General features: G+C 43.2%; 1 protein-coding gene across 3 annotated transcripts; it reads left to right on the plus strand.

The window, feature by feature from the left end:
- Positions 1 to 2,928: 2,928 nt before the first annotated feature.
- On the plus strand, positions 2,929 to 19,037 carry LOC311100313 (ER degradation-enhancing alpha-mannosidase-like protein 3). 3 transcript variants are annotated; one of them, XM_084141174.1, is made up of 20 exons: positions 2,929 to 3,881; positions 4,070 to 4,115; positions 4,440 to 4,540; positions 4,956 to 4,995; positions 5,312 to 5,424; positions 5,628 to 5,781; positions 8,858 to 8,992; positions 9,080 to 9,185; positions 9,496 to 9,593; positions 10,194 to 10,319; positions 10,643 to 10,726; positions 10,814 to 10,897; positions 11,029 to 11,153; positions 11,367 to 11,532; positions 11,687 to 11,841; positions 13,503 to 13,623; positions 13,844 to 14,020; positions 14,239 to 14,404; positions 16,070 to 16,267; positions 16,708 to 19,037. In XM_084141174.1, exons 1-20 carry the CDS (start codon positions 3,739 to 3,741, stop codon positions 16,965 to 16,967), a joined length of 2,598 nt encoding a protein of 865 aa, XP_083997300.1. In that variant the 5' UTR covers positions 2,929 to 3,738; the 3' UTR covers positions 16,968 to 19,037. The 3 variants fall into 3 exon arrangements, with proteins under 3 accessions (XP_083997300.1, XP_083997302.1, XP_083997301.1); XM_084141176.1 differs by having other exon boundaries at positions 16,070 to 16,255; XM_084141175.1 differs by having other exon boundaries at positions 13,503 to 13,614.
- Positions 19,038 to 20,709: the final 1,672 nt, after the last annotated feature.

The raw sequence follows: 20,709 nt of genomic DNA on the forward strand, positions 1-20,709 counted from the left end.
GACGATGATGAAGCCGCCGCACAACATGACGTTATAAAATGCCGCAAGGGCAGATGGTAGATGTAGTCTCGTGCACGTCATTAAGTTGCAACCCAGTCTCTCATTAATTATGTACTATATGTACAAATTAGCACTGGGTTGCAACGATAGATGTGTAGGAGGGAGATTCCTAGATGTGTAGAATCGGTGGAAAAAGTTGTGTGTGTAAACTGTAAGGGTACCCATGGTGCTGGAGATCAGAGGTGTCCGGTGAGAGAAAGGCAGGTTGAGGGATGTGAACCTACATTTAGGCATAATTAATAGTCTAATAATTCATGCATATGAAAGGAAAGGCATATTGCAAAGTGTTGTTTTAAAATGACCATGCTTCTCCGGTTGATCTAGCTACTTAAAATATTCAAATTATAAAAGTAGGTTTATGGATAGGCCTACATTGTAACTCAATATTATGGCCATAACTGATAACAATGTAACTTTGGAAACCTGCAACATTTGATGTCACCATTCTTATCGTGATACAAACGACGCAAATTGGGCTTGTTCGACATTGCAGGCGACTGCCGATTGACTAATACACAAAGAACCTTGTTTTCTAACCTCTCTGGATTACAACCAAATTATGATAAATGTACTATATTATGTATGGTGATGTGGATATACTCGGAATACATATCCCAAATTAAATAAATATGTCATTTAGCAGACGCTTTCATCCAAAGCGATTTACAGTCATGCGTGCATGTATTTTTGTGTATGGGTGGTCCCGGGGACCGAACCCACTACCTTGGCGTTACAAGCGCCGTGCTCTATCAGCTGAGCTACAGAGGAGCACACTCACTCAAATACATTTTAATAGAAAGTTAGCAAAAATAGATAAAATATTGCTACCATGGAAAGGTAAATACCTGTCAATTTGTTGAAAAATCACCCTGATTAACTCTTTAGTCTTATCCCAGTTTACCTATTTGCTTATGGTCTTGCCTACGCCTAGCGAACAGTTTTTTAAATTATATGAGAATAAAATATTCAATTTTATTTGGAATGGCAAACCAGACAAAATTAAACCGGCCTATTTATATAATGAATATGAATTCGGAGGACAGAAATGATTAAATATTAAAGCATTAGAACTGTCACTAAAAGCTTCAGTCATACAAAAGTTATACTTAAATCCGAATTGGTTCTCTAGCAAATTAGTAAAATTGTCTCACCCAATGTTCAATAATGGCCTTTTCCCCTTTATTCAGATTACAACCTCTCACTTTCAGTAATTTGAAAAGGAAATAATCTCCCAAATATCACTATTTCTAAAACAAGCCATAGAAAGTTGATTGCAATTTCAATTTGATCCTCCAGAAATGACAGAACAAATAATGCAACAAATATTGTGGTTAAACTCAAATATAATAATAGATTTTAAAAAAACATTATTTTTGGAAAAAAATGTTTAAAAAGGTATAATCTTCGTAAATTATATCATAAATAGGACTGGTGGAGTTATGTCGCACATGCAACTAACAAAAACATATGGAAATGTCTGCTCTACCCAAAATTACAACCAAATAATTGCAGCATTACCGCAAAAATGGAAGAGGAAAGTGGAAGGGGGAAAAAGTAAGGAACTTGTCTGTCGGCCCTGCATTAAAGAACATAATTGGTTAAAGAAAATTGTGATAAATAAAAAAGTATACCAGTTTCATTTAAGGACCAAAGGATTGACAACCGTCCCATATAGATTGCAAATTAGTTGGGAAGAAATTTTTTATGTACTGATTCCATGGCATAGTGTTTATGAACTGATGCGCAAAACGACGCCGGATTCCATTTAAATTATTCTATAAAATTATTGCTACCAATAGAATGTTATTTATATGGGGGATACAATCTTCCCAGCTCTGCAGATTTTGCTGCAAAGAGACAGAATCATTAGATCATTTGTTTTGGTACTGTCCATTTGTAGCTTGTTTTTGGACACAGGTTCAGGAATGGCTAGGGATTGCAATATTTACCTGGAGCTAACCCTGCAGATAGCACTACTGGGTGATCTAAAAAGTCATAGTCAATCGATCAATAATATAATAATACATTTAGCAAAAATGTTTATTTTCAATTTACAATCTGTAGAAACAATGAGAATAGAAGGGTTCAGAACTTTTGTAAAACATCACAGTACAGTTGAAAAATATATGGCAAATAGAAATCCAATATGGATGGAGTTAAGAGATAGTGGGTGGTGTTGAATGGAGTTGAAGGATGGGACTAATAACAACTAACAACAACTAATAACAACAAGATAACTAATGTAAAGCATACTGTGTCCATAATAAGTATATAGGTTATAGATTGAGAGCTTTTGTGAAAGAGCACAGTTAGAAAGATATGGCATATAGAAGCAAACCGGATGGACATCATGAAAATGATCAGAGAGGTTGAGGGTAGAGGAAGTTCATGAGTAAAAACAAACAAAATAGAATTATTGTAAAATTGACTCTGTCCATAAAATGTATATAGTATGTATAAACTGGAGGTAGAGGCCTAAGCATTGTTGTTCACTAGTTTACTCAAATTAGGGAAGGGGTGGTGGGGTTGGAAAGTAATAAAGGGAAATATATATATTTTTAAAGGATATGTATATATATATGAAATTATATTCGTCACATACACGTGTTTATATATGTATGTATATGTATTTATATGTATGTATGTGTATGTATGTATATGTATGTATATATATTTGCGAGAGAAAAAAACATGGGGGATTGGAAGTGATGCAGACAATTACATTGATGGAAGTTACAATCTATCTGCAATATTAAAGCTGATCTACCCCCTAAAAAAGAAAAAAACGAACCTTGTATCATAAATAACTACTCATTATTATTTGTAGATCAGTCTGTCAGAATTGACCCATGATACATGACGGTTTTGATCCTCTCGAACACGGCCAATGTCTTCCTTATACTTCTTCTGCCTCGACCAATAGCATCAAGAGGTACCCTCAAAGCTTGTTGTTTAGTAGACTGCTAGCTAAATAAGTAGCACCAAAGAAGCTGAGCTGGTTTCTCCCATCGACGGTTTGATTGAAAAAACTCTTTGGGTCTGGAGATAGGCGTTGTCCGTGTGACTGGGACTACTGACACGGAAGAAGAGGGATGTGTTGCAATACGAAAGAAGACCACCACCGGCTCCTCTTTGTTCATTAGCTAGCTAAGTTCGCTAACTAGCTGCTAGCCAGCTAAGCTGATGGAGTTCCTTCCTGTCCTGTTGAGTATACGCCTGATTATAGACTGGGAAATCACGCTAGTGAACAGAAGAGGAGCTTCGTGTGTGATTCAAAGTATATGGACATAGCTACTGTTAGATAGCTAACAAGCTAGTTACACCTACAGATGTCAATTGTCAACTATCTCTAACGTACCCAGTGGTTCTCTCGTGAGGCTCGCTAATTATTGATCCTGCCAGGGGTAACATGCCAAGTAACCTGATAATTATTTCCAGTCTTGGTATAGTTTTATGTAACACGTTGTTGTCAATTAGCTATTTTGACAACTAGTTTGACAGCTAAACCCATCAACTGTAGTGGAGACAACCAGTTGTCAACTCTCTGAACTCTTGTGCTTGTCCATGAGGCCACCCCATGCACGTTCCGGGAGAAGAAATGCATTGGACTATGATTTTTCAGGGACGTCATTGAGAGCACAGGAACAGCCACTTGTGTACAGACGTGTCAAAGATTAAATGGGCGCAAAGCTGTTTTGCTGGCCACAGGGTTCTCCTGGCATTTCCATGATGCTGAGAGCCCTACTGCTCACAAGCCTTCTTAGCTGGGCCAATGGCCAGGAAGGTCAGGCCATGTTACCTGAAGAAAAGACCAAAATCAGGTGAGATATCAACTGTGTGTGATCACACTCCAGTATTGCGCAATGCCCACCTTTACTGAGTGGCAAAGTCCATACTGTGAAGACGAAGGGACTAAATCATTGAACACACCAGCGCTTTACCCATCTATCCTCTTGTCTGTTAGAAATTACTTGGTTATGTAGATGTAGTATATTTCTTTCTGTTACAGGGACCAGATCGTTGAGATGTTCGATCATGCCTATGGCAGCTATATGGTAAGTCTGTCTGACCACATCATTTATAGTAATATATCATATGTATGCCATTTACATTATTATTGTCACTATCAACTACATTGGGCAAAATTGGATGTTTCAGCCCATAGCTATGGCTGTCAGCCTGTTACTGACCATGTAGCAGGGCATGCTGCTGTTTACTGTTTTGTTGATATCTTATTATTGCTCAAACGGCTCTCTGACTTGACTGTGTGCCATCCACTCGGCCTATACTTCTAAGTCGAAAGGTATCTAAACAAATGTCCCTCCTAATTAGTATGTGTACCGTACCCTGACTGCACCTGTTCCCTGATTCTGCCACAGAAATATGCATACCCAGCGGACGAGCTGATGCCCCTGAGCTGCAGGGGGAGGGTGCGTGGCCTGGAGCCAAACAGGGGAGACATCGATGACTCTTTGGGGAAGTGAGTACAACCCCACGTTTCTCAATATGTAATGCTCATAGGAAAATGAAATTAATTTGGACGTGTTGTGAGATGATGTGGGAAAGCCTGTTATACTCTGTTTGACGTGACCTATCCGAACCCTCTCTGGTTCTTCCTTAAGACCTTCTATATAACACACTTAGCCTGGAAACACAATAGATGATGACTATGATAAAGCTGACATGGAGCAGAATCTAGTTTCTGTGTTGTGTGTGTGCAGAAGGCCATCCTCCTGACCTGGGTCATATTCATTAAGCACCAAATGGAAGAAGACTGGCTGAAACAGGGATGGACTATCTGAACTTGCCAAATAAGAAACGTCTGTTTTCAGGGTTTTGTTGCAAACATTTTTGATATGGTGTGCCCTAACAAATATAACCTTGTTTTCTCCTAGGTTCTCCCTCACACTGATCGACACCCTGGATACTCTGGTGGTGAGTATCTGATCCTGTCTGTGTGGCTATAATCGTTGTCAGCTATAGTACCACAAATGTCTATAGAGAAATCAATGAGCAAATGGGATCCATTTTCCCGACAACACCTCAGAGCCACACACATAAAGTAAATGGCAGTATAGACAAAATGGATAGCCCTTCTTTCTAATGGTAATGGAAACCCTAGCAAAAATCATTGAAATGTAGTAATTCACAGGAATAATTCATGTTTATCATTTGTTTAGTCTAAGTGTTTAAACACCTATTTCTTTAGTCTTTTCCCCTATTAACAAATGTTGCTTGTCCGTGTTTCCAGGTGTTGAACAAGCTGGACGAGTTTGAGGATGCAGTGAGGAGGACATTGAGGGATGTCAGGCTGGACAACGATGTGGTGGTGTCTGTGTTTGAGACCAACATCCGAGTCCTGGGGTACAAACCAATACAATGCATTGTCTCACTACTACACAGAACTTCTCCAAGATCGTGTATGATACTGGTTCAAATGTCTAATTGACATTATGATCTAATAACTGTATGACTTTATAATATAGTGCTGTCAGTGTTTAGATGAGTAGGAAATTGTCTGGGCATTGCCACATGCTCACCACACCATAATCTTGCTGTCACTACAGGGGACTGCTGGGGGCGCATGTGATGGCGGACATGCTCCGTCAGCGGGGGGAGAGGATGCAGTGGTACGGAGATGAGCTGCTCCACATGGCCAAGGAGCTGGGCCACAGACTGCTCCCTGCCTTTAACACCACCAGTGGCCTTCCCTACCCCAGGGTAACACGCCTCACTCTCCACATTTCTCTTTTTTGCGGTACCCCTGGGTGCAAAGCCTTGTTTATCAGAACTCGTTTTTTCTACAATGTCGGAAAAATGCCAAAAGATTCAGTTCTGAAAGGACTGTCAAGCTGAATATGAATAGAAGATTCAAGATGGCGTTGTAGTCTTATAATTATCTGACAATATGCATGTAGTACATACAATATACTATCGTTCAAAAGTTTGGGGTCACTTAGAAATGTCCTTGTTTTCGAAAGAAAAGCTATTTTTTTGTCCATTAAGATAACATCAAATTGATCAGAAATACAGTGTAGACATTGTTAATGTTGTAAATGGCTATTGTAGGTAGAAACGGCTGATTTTTTTTAAAATGGAATATCTACATAGGCATACAGAGGTCCATTATCAGCAACCATCAGTCCTGTGTTCCAATGGCACGTTGTTTGTTAATCCAAGTTGATCATTTTTAAAAGGCTAATTGATCATTAGAAAACCCTTTTGCAAATATGTTAGCACAGCTGAAAACTGTTGTGCTGATTAAAGAAGCAATAAAACTGGCCTTCTTGAGACTAGTTGAGTAGCTGGAGCATCAGCAATCAGCAAAAGCCATATCTCAGACTGGCCAATAAAAATAAAAGATTAAGATGGGCAATCTGAGATATGGCTTTTTCTTTGCAACTCTGCCTAGAAGGTCAGCATCCCGGAGTCGCCTCTTCACTGTTGACGTTGAGACTGGTGTTTTGCGGGTACTATTTAATGAAGCTGCCAGTTGAGGACCTGTGAGGCGCCTGTTTCTCAAACTAGACACTCTAATGTATTTGTCCTCTTGCTCAGTTGTGCACCGGGGCCTCCCACTCCTCTTTCTATTCTGGTTAGAGACAGTTTGCGCTGTTCAGTGAGTAGTACACAGCATTCTATGAGATCTTCAGTTTCTTGGCAATTTCTCGCATGGAATAGCCTTCATTTCTCAGAACAAGAATAGACTGACGAGTTTCAAAATAAAGTTATTTGTTTCTGGCTATTTTGAGCCTGTAATCGAACCCACAATTGCTGATGCTCAAGATACTCAACTAGATACTCAAAAATCCAGAAAATCACATTGTATGATTTTTAAGTAAATCATTTGCATTTTATTGCATAACATAAGTATTTGATACATTAGAAAAGCAGAACTTAATATTTGGTACCGAAGCCTTTGTTTGCAATTACAGAGATCATACGTTTCCTGTAGGTCTTGACCAGGTTTGCACACACTGCAGCAGGGATTTTGGCCCACTCCTCCATACAGACCTTCTCCAGATCCTTCAGGTTTCGGGGCTGTTGCTGGGCAATACGGACTTTCAGCTCCCTCCAAAGATTTTCTATTGGGTTCAGGTCTGGAGACTGGCTAGGCCACTCCAGGACCTTGAGATGCTTCTTACGGAGCATGTTAGTTGCCCTGGCTGTGTGTTTCGGGTCGTTGTCATGCTGGAAGACCCAGCCACGACCCATCTTCAATGTTCTTACTGAGGGAAGGAGGTTGTTGACCAAGATCTCGCGATACATGGCCCCATCCATCCTCCCCTCAATACGGTGCAGTCGTCCTGTCCCCTTTGCAGAAAAGCATCCCCAAAGAATGATGTTTCCACCTCCATGCTTCACGGTTGGGATGGTGTTCTTGGGGTTGAACTCATCCTTCTTCCTCCAAACACGGCGAGTGGAGTTTAGACCAAAAAGCTCTATTTTTGTCTCATCAGACCACATGACCTTCTCCCATTCCTCCTCTGGATCATCCAGATGGTCATTGGCAAACTTCAGATGGGCCTGGATATGCGCTGGCTTGAGCAGGGGGACCTTGCGTGCGCTGCAGGATTTTAATCCATGACGGCGTAGTGTGTTACTAATGGTTTTCTTTGAGACTGTGGTCCCAGCTCTCTTCAGGTCATTGACCAGGTCCTGCCGTGTAGTTCTGGGCTGATCCCTCAACTTCCTCATGATCATTGATGCCCCATGAGGTGAGATCTTGCATGGAGCCCCAGACCGAGGGTGATTGACCGTCATCTTGAACTTCTTCCATTTTCTAATAATTGCGCCAACAGTTGTTGCCTTCTCACCAAGCCGCTTGCCTATTGTCCTGTAGCCCATCCCAGCCCTGTGCAGGTCTACAATTTTATCCCTGATGTCCTTACACAGCTCTCTGGTCTTGGCCATTGTGGAGAGGTTGGAGTCTGTTTGATTGAGTGTGTGGACAGGTGTCTTTTATACAGGTAACGAGTTCAAACGGGTGCAGTTAATACAGGTAATGAGTGGAGAACAGGAGGGCTTCTTAAAGAAAAACTAACAGGTCTGTGAGAGCCGGAATTCTTACTGGTTGGTAGGTTATCAAATACTTATGTCATGCAATAAAATGCAAATTAATTACTTAAAAATCATACAATGTGATTTTCTGGATTTTTGTTTTAGATTCAGTCTCTCACAGTTGAAGTGTACCTATGATAAAAATTACAGACCTCTACATGCTTTGTAGGAAAACCTGCAAAATCGGCAGTGTATCAAATACTTGTTCTCCCCACTGTATATACACATTTTGCATATCTTAATTGACTAATAATATGTGTAATTATATAAGCACTTCTACGAAGGATTATAACACATATGACACCTATAACAAGGGCTGGTAGTACGAATTCTACATTTTTGTCAACAGATGTGGGATGCATACACTGACCCCACCCCTCCCAAACAAACACCTCTGCCCCTCTCTCCCCTTCCACCCATAGATCGACCTACACACACACACACGCTGCTCACACACACATAACCACAAGCTCAAATGTTTAACAGTTGTTCCATCCCTGAATCCAACTCAAGAGAAGACTTGATGTGTGAATGCGTATACAGTTTGGTTGTTTAAGAAGGCATGCCAAATTGAGCAGGAACGGGAAGATGGAGCTTGGATACCCACACACGCTGGTCCCCCGTTGTGACCCATCTTCCCAAGCACCTCTGAGCAGTCAGACCGTTTCATTATTCTGTGCCGCCAGGGCCACAATAATATGCTTACAAAATACTTACTACTTCTGTTTGTATGCAGGTAAACCTGAGGTACGGTGTCCTTAATCCCCTGTCACGCACAGGCACTGAGTCGGACACCTGTACAGCCTGTGCAGGGACCATGATTCTAGAGTTTGCTGCTCTCAGTCGGCTGTCTGGGGAGGCTGTGTTCGAGGTACATTAGTAATTCCATTAATAATGAATAGTGTTGTTTTGTACTTATTAACCTGTGTGTATGAAGATGTGTTTCTGTGACCAACAGGAGAATGCTAGGAAAGCACTGGACGTCCTGTGGGAGAAGAGACAGAGAGGAAGTGACCTTGTGGGCACAGTCATTAATATCCACAATGGAGACTGGGTACGCAGGGGTGAGCCAGAACTCCACTGTCACACTCAACCACTCAGACAACACACACTCACCTACACCAGCACACATGGTCACCAACTCTCACGTTTAAAAGTCAAAATGTTGCAGTAGGAACAAACATTTTATCACCTCGCATCATGTGATAACACATCGTCCCACTCAGTTCCTTTATATCAGCCATTAGTCACTTCCAATACTACTAGCTTGGTTTGGTTTTGAATACGTGTGTCTCTGCCTGGTTGTTATTCCCAATTAGCTCAGTCAGATTCTATATTAACAGTGTATTCCTCCTCTCTCCCTTGCGTCTCCAGACAGTGGTGTGGGTGCTGGCATTGACTCCTACTATGAGTACCTGATGAAGGCTTACGTTCTACTGGGAGACAACGTTTACTTGGAGAGGTTCAACACTGTGAGACCCACTCTCTCTACTTTACTCTCACTAGCTGCTGATATATTACAATGCATTGCTCTATGCTTGTAGAGAACACTCCAATTTGTCAGACAGCGTTTTTACGTTTTCCATTTAAATGCTACCTGCATCCAGATTGCAGAACCAGATAACAAATACATGCATGTTCATTTCAAATGTAAATGCTCTGTGGTCAGATGGTGATCAGATGGAAGTAATCAGATATCACAAGGCCTATATTATTGTCAGTGTTTCCCCTATAGGCATTTAGCAGCGGCGGAATTAGCTTTGAAACTGCAATTTTTCTCTCAGCCCCATGACAAAATGTGTAGAATTGCATGAAATTATCTTTAAAACAGAAACATTTTGTTTCTGCGGCCAAGAGGAGGGACTCTTAAACCGTGTCATTGGCCACGGACACTACCACGCTCCCACCCCTTTACCACCGCTGCTGAGGGAAAATCCTAGGGGAAACACTGATTATGGAGTGTAAACGGTGTTTCAGTCACATCACTGATCTAACCCCCCATATCAACTCTACACATCATACATAATGTAAGTGTATTTAGTGACACCTGCTGTCTGGTGTGTCTCCTACAGCATTACAGCGCCATCATGAAGTACATCAGCCAGCCTCCGCTGCTGCTCAACGTGCACATGCACAACCCCACGGTGAGCGTCCGCAGCTGGATGGACTCCCTACTCGCGTTCTTCCCCGGCCTGCAGGTGAGTCCCATTAACACAGCCTCTATCGCCACCACTTGTCATGGTTAGCCCCTCTGCCTCTAACAATATGACATAGGCTGCATTCCAAATGGCATCCTATTCCCTATATAGTGCACTACTTTTGTATGCTAATATCACATAAATTCATGAGACCCTCTGCTTGTATCATGACATCTTCATGACCACAGATCTATCCACTACAGCAGAAGACAGTTCTGTTTTTTTACTTTTTTTATTGAGTTTCTATCAGCTGTATGAACAGGTATACGCTATGAAAGTGAATCGTTCATAATAAAGACTGCGTTATCAACCCTTGGTCATAGGTTCTGAGAGGAGACTTAAAGCCAGCCATAGAGACCCATGAGATGCTCTACCAAGTCACCAAGCAGCACAAGTTTCTCCCCGAGGTAAGACAAAGTGACATTTGAAATTTGAGTCAAGATGATAATATCTGCTCTCAGCTTTGCTTGACTGTGTTTTTCCTAACGTTGCAGGCTTTCACCACCGAGTTCAGAGTTCACTGGGGTCAACACCCTCTAAGGCCAGAGTTTGCAGAAAGCACCTACTACCTCTACAAGGTAATGCAGTTTGGTTTGAGTTCCCAATGGGAAAAGCCAAAGGTGCATAGTAATGGTATACTCTGTGTACATGAGTGAACTGGTTGAGAAAGGGGTTGTGAATGGGATAGACCATGTTTTCCCTTCCACAGGCCACAGGCGATCCGTACTACCTCAGGGTGGGCCAGTCCATAGTGGAGAAGCTCAATGCCCATGCCAGGGTGCCTTGTGGATTTGCAGCTGTGCAGGACGTCCGCACAGGGGCCCACGAGGACAGGTAGGGGATCGCAGCGAATCATATGGATTCAAATCTGAAACCTCAGGTCATATCCACTGATTCCTTCTCACTCCAGCTTGCCAATATGACTAATGAAAGTGTTGGTCTTAAGAAAATAGTGCTCTTTGAGTAAGAGAGCCCAAATTACGTAACATTACTTGGCACATTATTTGCTCTGTTCAAGTGATTTCAAACATTCCCCCTTCTTTGTAGAATGGACTCGTTCTTCCTGGCGGAGATGTTTAAGTACCTGTACCTTCTGTTCTCTGAGAAGAACCAGCTTCACTTTGACATCGACGACTACATCTTCACCACCGAGGCCCACCTGCTGCCTGTCTCCCTGTCCACTTCACAGCCCCCCTGTCGGGGCAACAACACGGTGAGGCTCAGTCAGTTACCAACAGTTGTGTTGCGTTATGGTCAGAAGAGCTGAAACTGATCCGCCATATGGAGTCTATTTGAACCAGCTGTCCAGTTATGTTATGGTCAGAAGAGCTGAAACTGATCCGCCATTTTGTGTCTATATGTTCCAGGAAGCGGCCACTGCCGTGGAGGAGGACCTGTTTACCTACTCCTGCCCCAGCACCCAGACCCTGTTTCCCAACAACCCCTCCTTCGCCAAGACCATCAGGGACAGCTACAAGTACCTGACTGGGGTGGGCCGGGCCTTCCACGCTTCGCCTGTCAGGTTTGTGTGTGTGTTTGTAGATTTCATTATGAGAGCGTACAGTGCCTTTGGAAAGTATTCAGACCCCTTGACTTTTTCCGCATTTTTTTACGTTACAGCCTTATTCTAAAATTGATTACAAATAAAATTATCCTCAGCAATCTACACACAATACCCCATAATGACAAAGCAAAAACATTGTTTCAAATGTATAAAAAATAACTTATTTACATAGTAGTCAGACCCTTTGCTATTAGACTCGAAATTGAGCTCAGGTGCATCCTGTTGCCATTGATCATCCTTGAGATGTTTTTACAACTTGGTTGGAGTCCACAGGTGGTAAATTCAATTGATTGGACATGATTTGGAAAGGCATACACCTGTCTATATAAGGTCCCACAGTTGACAGTGCATGTCAGAGCAAAAACCAAGCCATGAGGTCAAAGGAAGAACACATTTGCCTCCATACTTCTTAAATGGAAGAAGTTTGAAACCACCAAGACTCTTCCTAGAGCTGGCCGACCCCTGCCAAACTGAGCAATTGGGGGAGAAGGGCCTTGGTTCGGGAGGTGACCAAGATCCCAATGGTCACTCTGACAGAGCTCTAGAGTTCCTCTGTGGAGATGGGAGAACCTTCCAAAAAGGACAACCATATCTGCAGCACTCCACCAATCAGGCCTTTATTGTAGAGTGGCCAGACAGAAGCCACTCCTCAGTAAAAGGCACATGACAGCCCGCTTGAAGTTTGCCAAAAGGCACCTAAAGACTCTCAGACCATGAGAAATAAGATTCTCTGGTCTGATGTAACCAAGATTGAACTCTTCGGCCTGAATGCCAAGCGTCACGTCGGGAGGAAACCTGGCACCATCCCTACAGTGAAGCATGGTGGTGGCAGCATCATGCTGTGGGGATGTTTTTCAGCGGCAGGGACTGGGAGACTAGTTTTGAAAGCAAAGATTAACGGAGCAAAGTACAGAGAGATCCTTGATGAAAACCTGCTCCAGAGCACTCAGGACCTCAGACTGGGGTGAAGGTTCACCTTCCAACAGGACAACGACCCTAAGCACACAGCCAAGACAACGCAGGAGTGGCTTCGGGACAAGTCTCTGAATGTCCTTGAGTGGCCCAGCCAGAGCCTGGACTTGAACCCGATCGAACATCTCTGGAGAGACCTTAAAATAGCTGTGCAGCAACGCTCCCCATCCCACCTGACAGAGCTTGAGAGAATCTGCAGAGAAGAATGGGAGAAACTCCCCAAATACAGGTGTGCCAAGCTTGTAGAGTCATACACAAGAAGACTCGATGCTGTAATCGCTGCCAAAGGTGTTTCAACAAAGTACTGAGTAAAGGGTCTGAATACTTATGTAAATGTTATATTTCAGAAAATATGTGAAAACCTGTTTTTTCTTTGTCATTATGGGGTATTGTGTGTAGATTGATGAGGGGGAAAAAAACTATTTAATCAATTTTAGAATAAGGCTGTAACGTAACAAAATGTGGAAAAAGTCAAGGGGTCTGAATACTTTCCGAAGGCACTGTATATGGTCGTTCATGTTGTGTGGCTGTAAAGACCTACACATTCACTAAAACCGATTGATGGAAACACATTCTTTATGTTAACCCTGCTAGGTGACTCTGACCTAGCCACTGTATGTCACTGATGAGTTTGTGTGTGTTTGCAGGGGCATCGAGCTGCCACTTCACGACCACGGTATGGAGCCTGTGGAGTTTCTGAAGAGCATGGGCATCTCCCTCACCCCACTGAACGAGGCTGGGGACACAGGGACACAGGGGGTAAGAAGGGTGGGCAGCTATTTGATTTCTAGCTCTCTATTGTCTGACTGTGTCCCAAATGGCACCTTATTCCCTATGCACTATTTTTGACCAGGGTCCTATCAAAAGTATTGCACTATTTAGGGAATAGGGTGCCATTTGGGATGCAGACTATTGTTTAGCGGAGCAACATTGCCCTGTCTCATTAATGCTCCTGTGTAATTAATAACACCAGTGTACTTATTTTCAGGAGGCACATAAAGGTGTTTACAGGGTGAAACTGGTGGCAGAGGTGACCCAGACCACAGAGGAGGAAGAAGTAGAGCCCCTCGTCGTTCAGCTCATATCCCCCCCGTTTCTGGGTAGAACGGTCCTAACTGCAGGACCAGCCAAGTTTGGAATGGACCTTACCAAGCAGGAGCACGGGGTGAGCTTTATTGAATCTTGCATTCACTTCTATTCGTTTTTTATGTCACTCAAAATATTGATACTATAAGAGATGGGCATGCACCTGTTTGTCCCCTTACATTTAGGACCCAAATGGATGTCTGCCTGTGTCAATACTGTACAGAGTATTTACAGGAATTTCTCTTCCCTTCTCTCTCCCTCTCTCTCTCTCGCACACACACCCTGTTCCTCTCCCAGGTGAAGGGCAGCATCGTGAAGACCTCCCCCTACACAGCGTGTGGTCCCATAGAGAATGCTGAGGAGCTGAGCGGGCACATTGCCCTGGCACTGCGTGGCGACTGCATGTTTGCTGCCAAGGCCCACAGGCTACAGGAGGCTGGGGCTATCGGAGTCATCTTCATAGGTGAGGGAATGGAACACACACACACATTCTGCCTGTCACCCTCTCTCTCGCTCTCTCATGCCCCCTCACGCCTCAACACCGCGCAGCTCCCCCAGAACTGCCGCGCAAAAGAAACACCAGCCCGCGCAGAGAAGCACAAGATTGAACTTCACTCAACTTTACTAGTTTTGACCTGTTAGTTTACACTATCAATGTTTCCCTCTACTGTGGGTATTGTTATCGAATTAACATATTAGCCCCTTTCAATGCAACATACCAAAACAAATCTAACTATTCAAGACTTAGTCTGTGATTTTGTTGTAGGCAGAGCACATCGTCGGGGGATTCTATTGCATTTACAGGCACGAGTGGTCACAAGTGATGTGCTTGTTTTGCGATCAGAGCCACATGAAGCCGCGTGTGCACATTTGTTGATATTCTTTCCTAGTTAGTGAGTTATTAGCCTAGTAATAGCTCATTTCTAGTCAGCAATAGTTGAGTGGTTGCTTCCTACAAGAGCACAAAATGTGCACATTTCTATCCATCTTTCAAAAGCGAGTCAGGTAAATGCTGCGTTCTTGTCATGTCGGTAACTCTGACATTTCTGACTTGCTTACTCATTGTAGAAAGATGATACCCGAGTATCCCACTTGGGAAGTGTCAGAATCAACCAATAGGAATCTTTACGCAAATAACTTACGTTCATTTTAACTCGGAGGTCCAAAGTTTCCGACATGACGTGAACGCAGCAAAAGACTACAGTGCTTTTCTATGTTTTAAAGGTGCAGTGTTGTATTAAGAGACAGGCTTGAATAAGCTAAGAAGCCAAAAGGCGGAGGGTAGCAAAGCCTACATTTTCATCTGATTCTCTGTAATATTAATGGTATGGGAATAATAATGCATTTTACTTTGTAAAGTGGTTTCTTGCATCACACAATACAACATTTTCAGTCACCGACTTGTCTGAAGGACAATATTAATGTCAAGCCCATGCATAATGTTTTTTAAAAAGTCCCATGGAATGTAGACCTACATTGAACACCCCACATGGCTGCTAATGTAGGCTGTATTATAGAATAGCTATTGCTATAGCTATTTCCATGTGAACATTTTATGGGATGCATTTTTTCAATAGTTTTTGATGGTAGGCCACCCTGGTAGGCCTACATTATGATCAAATAGCCACACTAGCCTGCTTGGCCACTAACTTCGTGTGTACAGCCTTAGAACTGTAACTTAAAGTGTGTACAGAATTTTCACAATGTTCAAGTTTCCACTCAGCAGACCTGAAATTTGCTCAGTGCCAAAAACAATTAGAGGGAACATTGCTCAACACACCCACTCATAGCCCATAATATCAGCACACCGCCTGTTACTCTGCTGTAAGAGGAGCTTAGGGAAAGAGATTAGTGGGGCCTAACCTAGTTTGAGAAGGACGTATCGGTCTGCATTGTTACAGTGTACTACTTACTGAAGTAAAGATCCCAAATGGTTGATTTTGGGGTACCATCACCTACTTTATTATTGTGAGCTTACAGTAGCTCTGCGTTTTACCTCTTAAGATCAGTTGGTTCCCAAAAGGGCTTTGATTGATATGGCATTCCTCTTTGATTGATATCACTCACAAGCCCTCCCCACTTGTGTTCTAAAAAACTCAATTTCCCATATTTCCTCTGTCCCTCCTAGACCACCGGGAGGGGAGTAACAGCGCAGACACGCCCCTGTTCCAGATGGTGGGAGACGGCGCGTCCAGGGCTGACATCACCATCCCCCTGGTGTTCCTATTCAGCCAGGAGGGGGCGCTGCTCACCTCTGCTCTGGAGGACCACAGCAACGTAGACGTACTGATGCTGCCCAAAGAGAGACAGCTAGGTAAGACAACAGGTAAGAGAGGGGGCCTGTGCAGGGCCCGTGGTCTAGCGGTCAGTCACATATACTGCTCCCCACCGGAGACCAGGGTTCAATCCCTGCGTCTATCATACTGTTCTCCCACTTGCCTGACTCCCCCTCTGTTTCAAGCAGTCTAAATCAAGCGTAAAATGTACAAAACAAAATGTAAAAAAAGAGGTGGCCTGCCAATGGGACTGAAGCTAAAGGGGTTCATTATGCGGGGGAAGAGTTCTAAATTGAGCAAAGGTGAAACAGCCCAAAAGCCTAACTGACATTTCATGTTGAACTCTAGTATCAGTTGTTTGGGTAACTTTTAAATGTGTGCTAGATGTTTGAGGTGTAACAGATTACATGTTTGCCACTCTCGTTCTCTCCCTCTGTCTTCCTTTCTCTTTCTTGTTCTCTCTCTGTCTTCCTCCTGATTTATTCTCCAGACAAAACAGACAAGCCCCTGGGGAAGATGAACATCAAGTTCCGCCTGGCGGAAGAGGGGGAGCTGGGGGAGGGGGAGGCCAGAGGCCCCACCCTGCAGTTTTTCCTGGAGAAGGGAGAGGTAGTGTTGGAGGAAGAGGAGTACAAACAGCAAGCAGACAGCTGCTTAACACCTGGAGACGATCATATGCCATGTTCCAACGGACAAACTGCTGCCTCGCCACCCTCCCACAGCCCCAACGACCCCAATACAGACCCCTGATCTCAGAACAGTCAGGTTCCTCAACACCCTTCCACTGACCAAGGGCCTGGGCTCCCCAGCACTGATCCCTAATCAGTGTCCAGAGGCACGTTGCTGTGCCAGAGAGAGCCCTCTCTGCCCTTCTGCACGCTCTGGACTGGACTGATAGTTTTAACCAAGAGGGGAGCATAGCAGTGTGACAGTCAATCCCACTGACTGACTCACTACCCCTTCTAAAACCTGACGGTGGTCTCGTATAGTTGATAGTTATTGGAACTGCAGTATGTATTAATGTATAGGAAGGGATGGGCATTGCTACACAAATATAGCTAGTTAGTCTTACCTTGCTACTGTAGCCGCAAGCCTCATCCCCAGTTGTATTGTGTTGATGACATAGATTTAGTCAGATGATTGTAGGCGAGAATTGATGACTTGCACATTTCAGAGAAATAGCTGAGGTAAGCATAGGAGGGGATATTGGGCTGCTAAAGGGCACCTTTGTCTGAGGCCTTGTGTTTGAGTCTGTGTTGAGCTGCTGCAATGTCAAGGGGATCGCTTTACTGTCCCCTGTAACAAGATGGTGTCCTGTCAATTCAGTGACGTGTGTGTGTGTGTGTGTGTGTGTTAATTTACAGTGTAGCTAGTAGTGTTGTTTGAAGATGAATAGGTGAGGAATGGGCTCTCCTGACCAAAGGGATGTGTGATCACTCACAAGAATGCTTTTAGACAAAGGATAAGGGGCCAGTTTGGGTGAACCGATGAGTTCAGTCTTATTTATATTGTACTGGTAGCTACATCAGGGAAATTTAAGAGTGAAAAAGACTTGAATGTGTGTCGTGTGTGTGATCATTACTACACTACCGAATCAAGACCTTTTATAGACCTTAGTCATGCATATTTCATTTTTCAAATGTCAGTTGGTTAGGTAAATACAATATATCGGTCCGATTTCCACTGTTTTAGTCCCGTATATACACCACGTTGTAACAGCATGAAGCGCACCCGTGCTCATGCGCAGATACTGTGTGAGGAGAAAGTCTTGCACTGCACTTATCATCATTTTTGCAGAGCTGCTCGTGGCAATGTCATGACGCTGAGTCTACCTTTTAAGTTGTCTACACTGCCTCCTAGGTCTTTTCCTCTAGGTTGGTACTCTGCCTATCTTCACCATTGCCCCTGTGCCACCAGATTCCTATAGTGCCATGCACTTCAGCACACAGGCATGTTCCTCCTAGAGCTATCATCATGGCCGGAGCATGCACCCAGGGACTGCTTCCCAAGCAGCTCACAGCACATCAAACACACGGTCTGTCTGTGTTTTGGTTGGTGTCTTCTCATTGCAAACAGCCTTTGTATGATTGTGTGTGGACAGTGTAAGAACATCAGACTGTTCTTATTTGTCTCTTTCCATTCATCTTTTTTTTTCCGTATGATATTACCTGGGCATGAGTGTGTGTGTACTAAGAACAGTTAAGATGCAGCAGCCATAACATTTCAATTTGTATGATCAGATGTAGTCACTCACATCGGCGTATTGTGTCATTCATTCCTGAGTCTCAATATTGATCTGCCAAATGTTTAATCATTTTTGCATGGGTTTTATATTACATGTATTTTAAGGTGTAAAAGTGGTTTATATACCCATGATCCCTGTGGAAACATGGGAATGTTTTGTATAGAGAAGCAGTGTTTTGTCATGACAGAATATATGATTTCTTCACAGTTAACATTAGTGTAGTAGACCTCCCATTGTTGCTGCTCACTTCATTTGAAGTCTTAATCCAACATGGCCGCCTATATACAGTACTTGTGTATTTCAAGGCAAAGTCAATCTGTATCTGGCCTCTATGACCATTACTGTTCACTCAGAGAGGAAAGGGACATTAAAAAGTAGTTGTCTTTTGGGGTATTTATTATGGAAATTTTATTTGCCTTTTGGAAATGTTGACCGATAGGGATAACTGTAGCTCCAAAAAGTGCCAAAGTGATTATTTCTGATCGCAGTATCAGATTCTAATGTACTTTGTTTTTTGAGAAGTATTATTTGAGAGCTGAAGTGACCTGATCTTTTCAATAAATTAAGAATCATGATCTCTGTTCTTTTGTGAGTCATTTGTGTAGTCATATCCCTCAACAAAATATTACGATGTGGATGTTTTCAATGATCACATTTCTTCATAAATAGGTATCTAGGTAGGTTTATGAACTAGTAATGGCTCTATAACTTTTAATTCATTCTACACTACCAGTCAAAAGTTTGGACACACCTACTCAAGGGTTTTTCTTTATTTTTACTATTTTTTTACATTGTAGAATAATAGTGAAAACATTAAAACTATGAAATAACACAAATGGAATCATGTAGTAACCAAAAAAGTGTTAAAGGAAAACATATTTTATATTTGACATTCTTCAAATAGCCACTCTTTGCCTTGAAGACAGCTTTGCACACTCTTGGCATTCTCTCAACCAGCTTCATGAGGTAGTCACCTGGAATGCATTTCAATTGACAGGTGTGCCTTCTTAAAAGTTAATTTGTGGAATTTATTTCCTTCTTAATGTGTGAGCCAATCAGTTGTGTTGTGACAAGGTAGGGGGAGTATACAGAAGATAGCCCTATTTGGTAAAAGACCAAGTCCATATTACATTTACGTCATTTAGCAGACGCTCTTATCCAGAGCGACTTACAAATTGGTGCATTCACCTTTTAGCCAGTGGGATAACCACTTTACAATATGTTTTTTTTTTTGGGGGGTGGGATAAGGGGGGGTAGAAGGATTACTTTATCCTATCCCAGGTATTCCTTAAAGAGGTGGGGTTTCAAGTGTCTCCGGAAGGTGGTGAGTGACTCCGCTGTCCTGGCGTCGTGAGGGAGCTTGTTCCACCATTGGGGTGCCAGAGCAGCGAACAGTTTTGACTGGGCTGAGCGGGAAATGTGCTTCCGCAGAGGTAGGGGGGCCAGCAGGCCAGAGGTGGATGAACGCAATGCCCTCGTTTGGGTGTAGGGACTGATCAGAGCCTGATGGTACGGAGGTGCCGTTCCCCTTACAGCTCCGTAGGCAAGCACCATGGTCTTGTAGCAGATGCGAGCTTCAACTGGAAGCCAGTGGAGTGTGCGGAGGAGCGGGGTGACGTGAGATAACTTGGGAAGGTTGAACACCAGATGGGCTGCGGCATTCTGGATTAGTTGTAGGGGTTTAATGGCACAGGCAGGGAGCCCAGCCAACAGCAAATTGATTTTTGGTTCCAACCACTTTGTCTTTGTCAGACGCGGTGTGGGTGAACGGATGATCTCTAGTAGTATCTCTGTAGTTCCCACCGTAAAGCATGGAGGAGGAGGTGTTATGGTGTGGGTGTGCTTTGCTGGTGACACTGTCAGTGATTTATTTAGAATTCAAGGCACACTTTGCAGCGATACGCTATCCCATGTGGTTTGGGCTTAGTGGGACTATCATTTGTTTTTCAACAGGACAATATACCCAACACACCTCCAGGCTGTGTAAGGGCTATTTTACCAAGAAGGAGAGTGATGGAGTGCTGCATCATATGACCTGGCCTCCACAATCCTCTAACCTCAATCCAATTGAGATGGTTTGGGATGAGTCGGACGGCAGAGTGAAGGAAAAGTAGCCAACAAGTGCTCAGCATATGTGGGAACTCCTTCAAGACTGTTGGAAAAGCATTCCAGGGGAAGCTGGTTGAGAGAATGCCAAGAGTGTGCAAAGCTGTCATCAAGGCAAAGGGTGGCTATTTGAAGAATCTC

Source organism: Coregonus lavaretus (genome assembly GCF_964263955.1).
Source record: "Coregonus lavaretus genome assembly, chromosome: 24".
Classification (NCBI taxonomy): Eukaryota; Metazoa; Chordata; class Actinopteri; order Salmoniformes; family Salmonidae; genus Coregonus; species Coregonus lavaretus.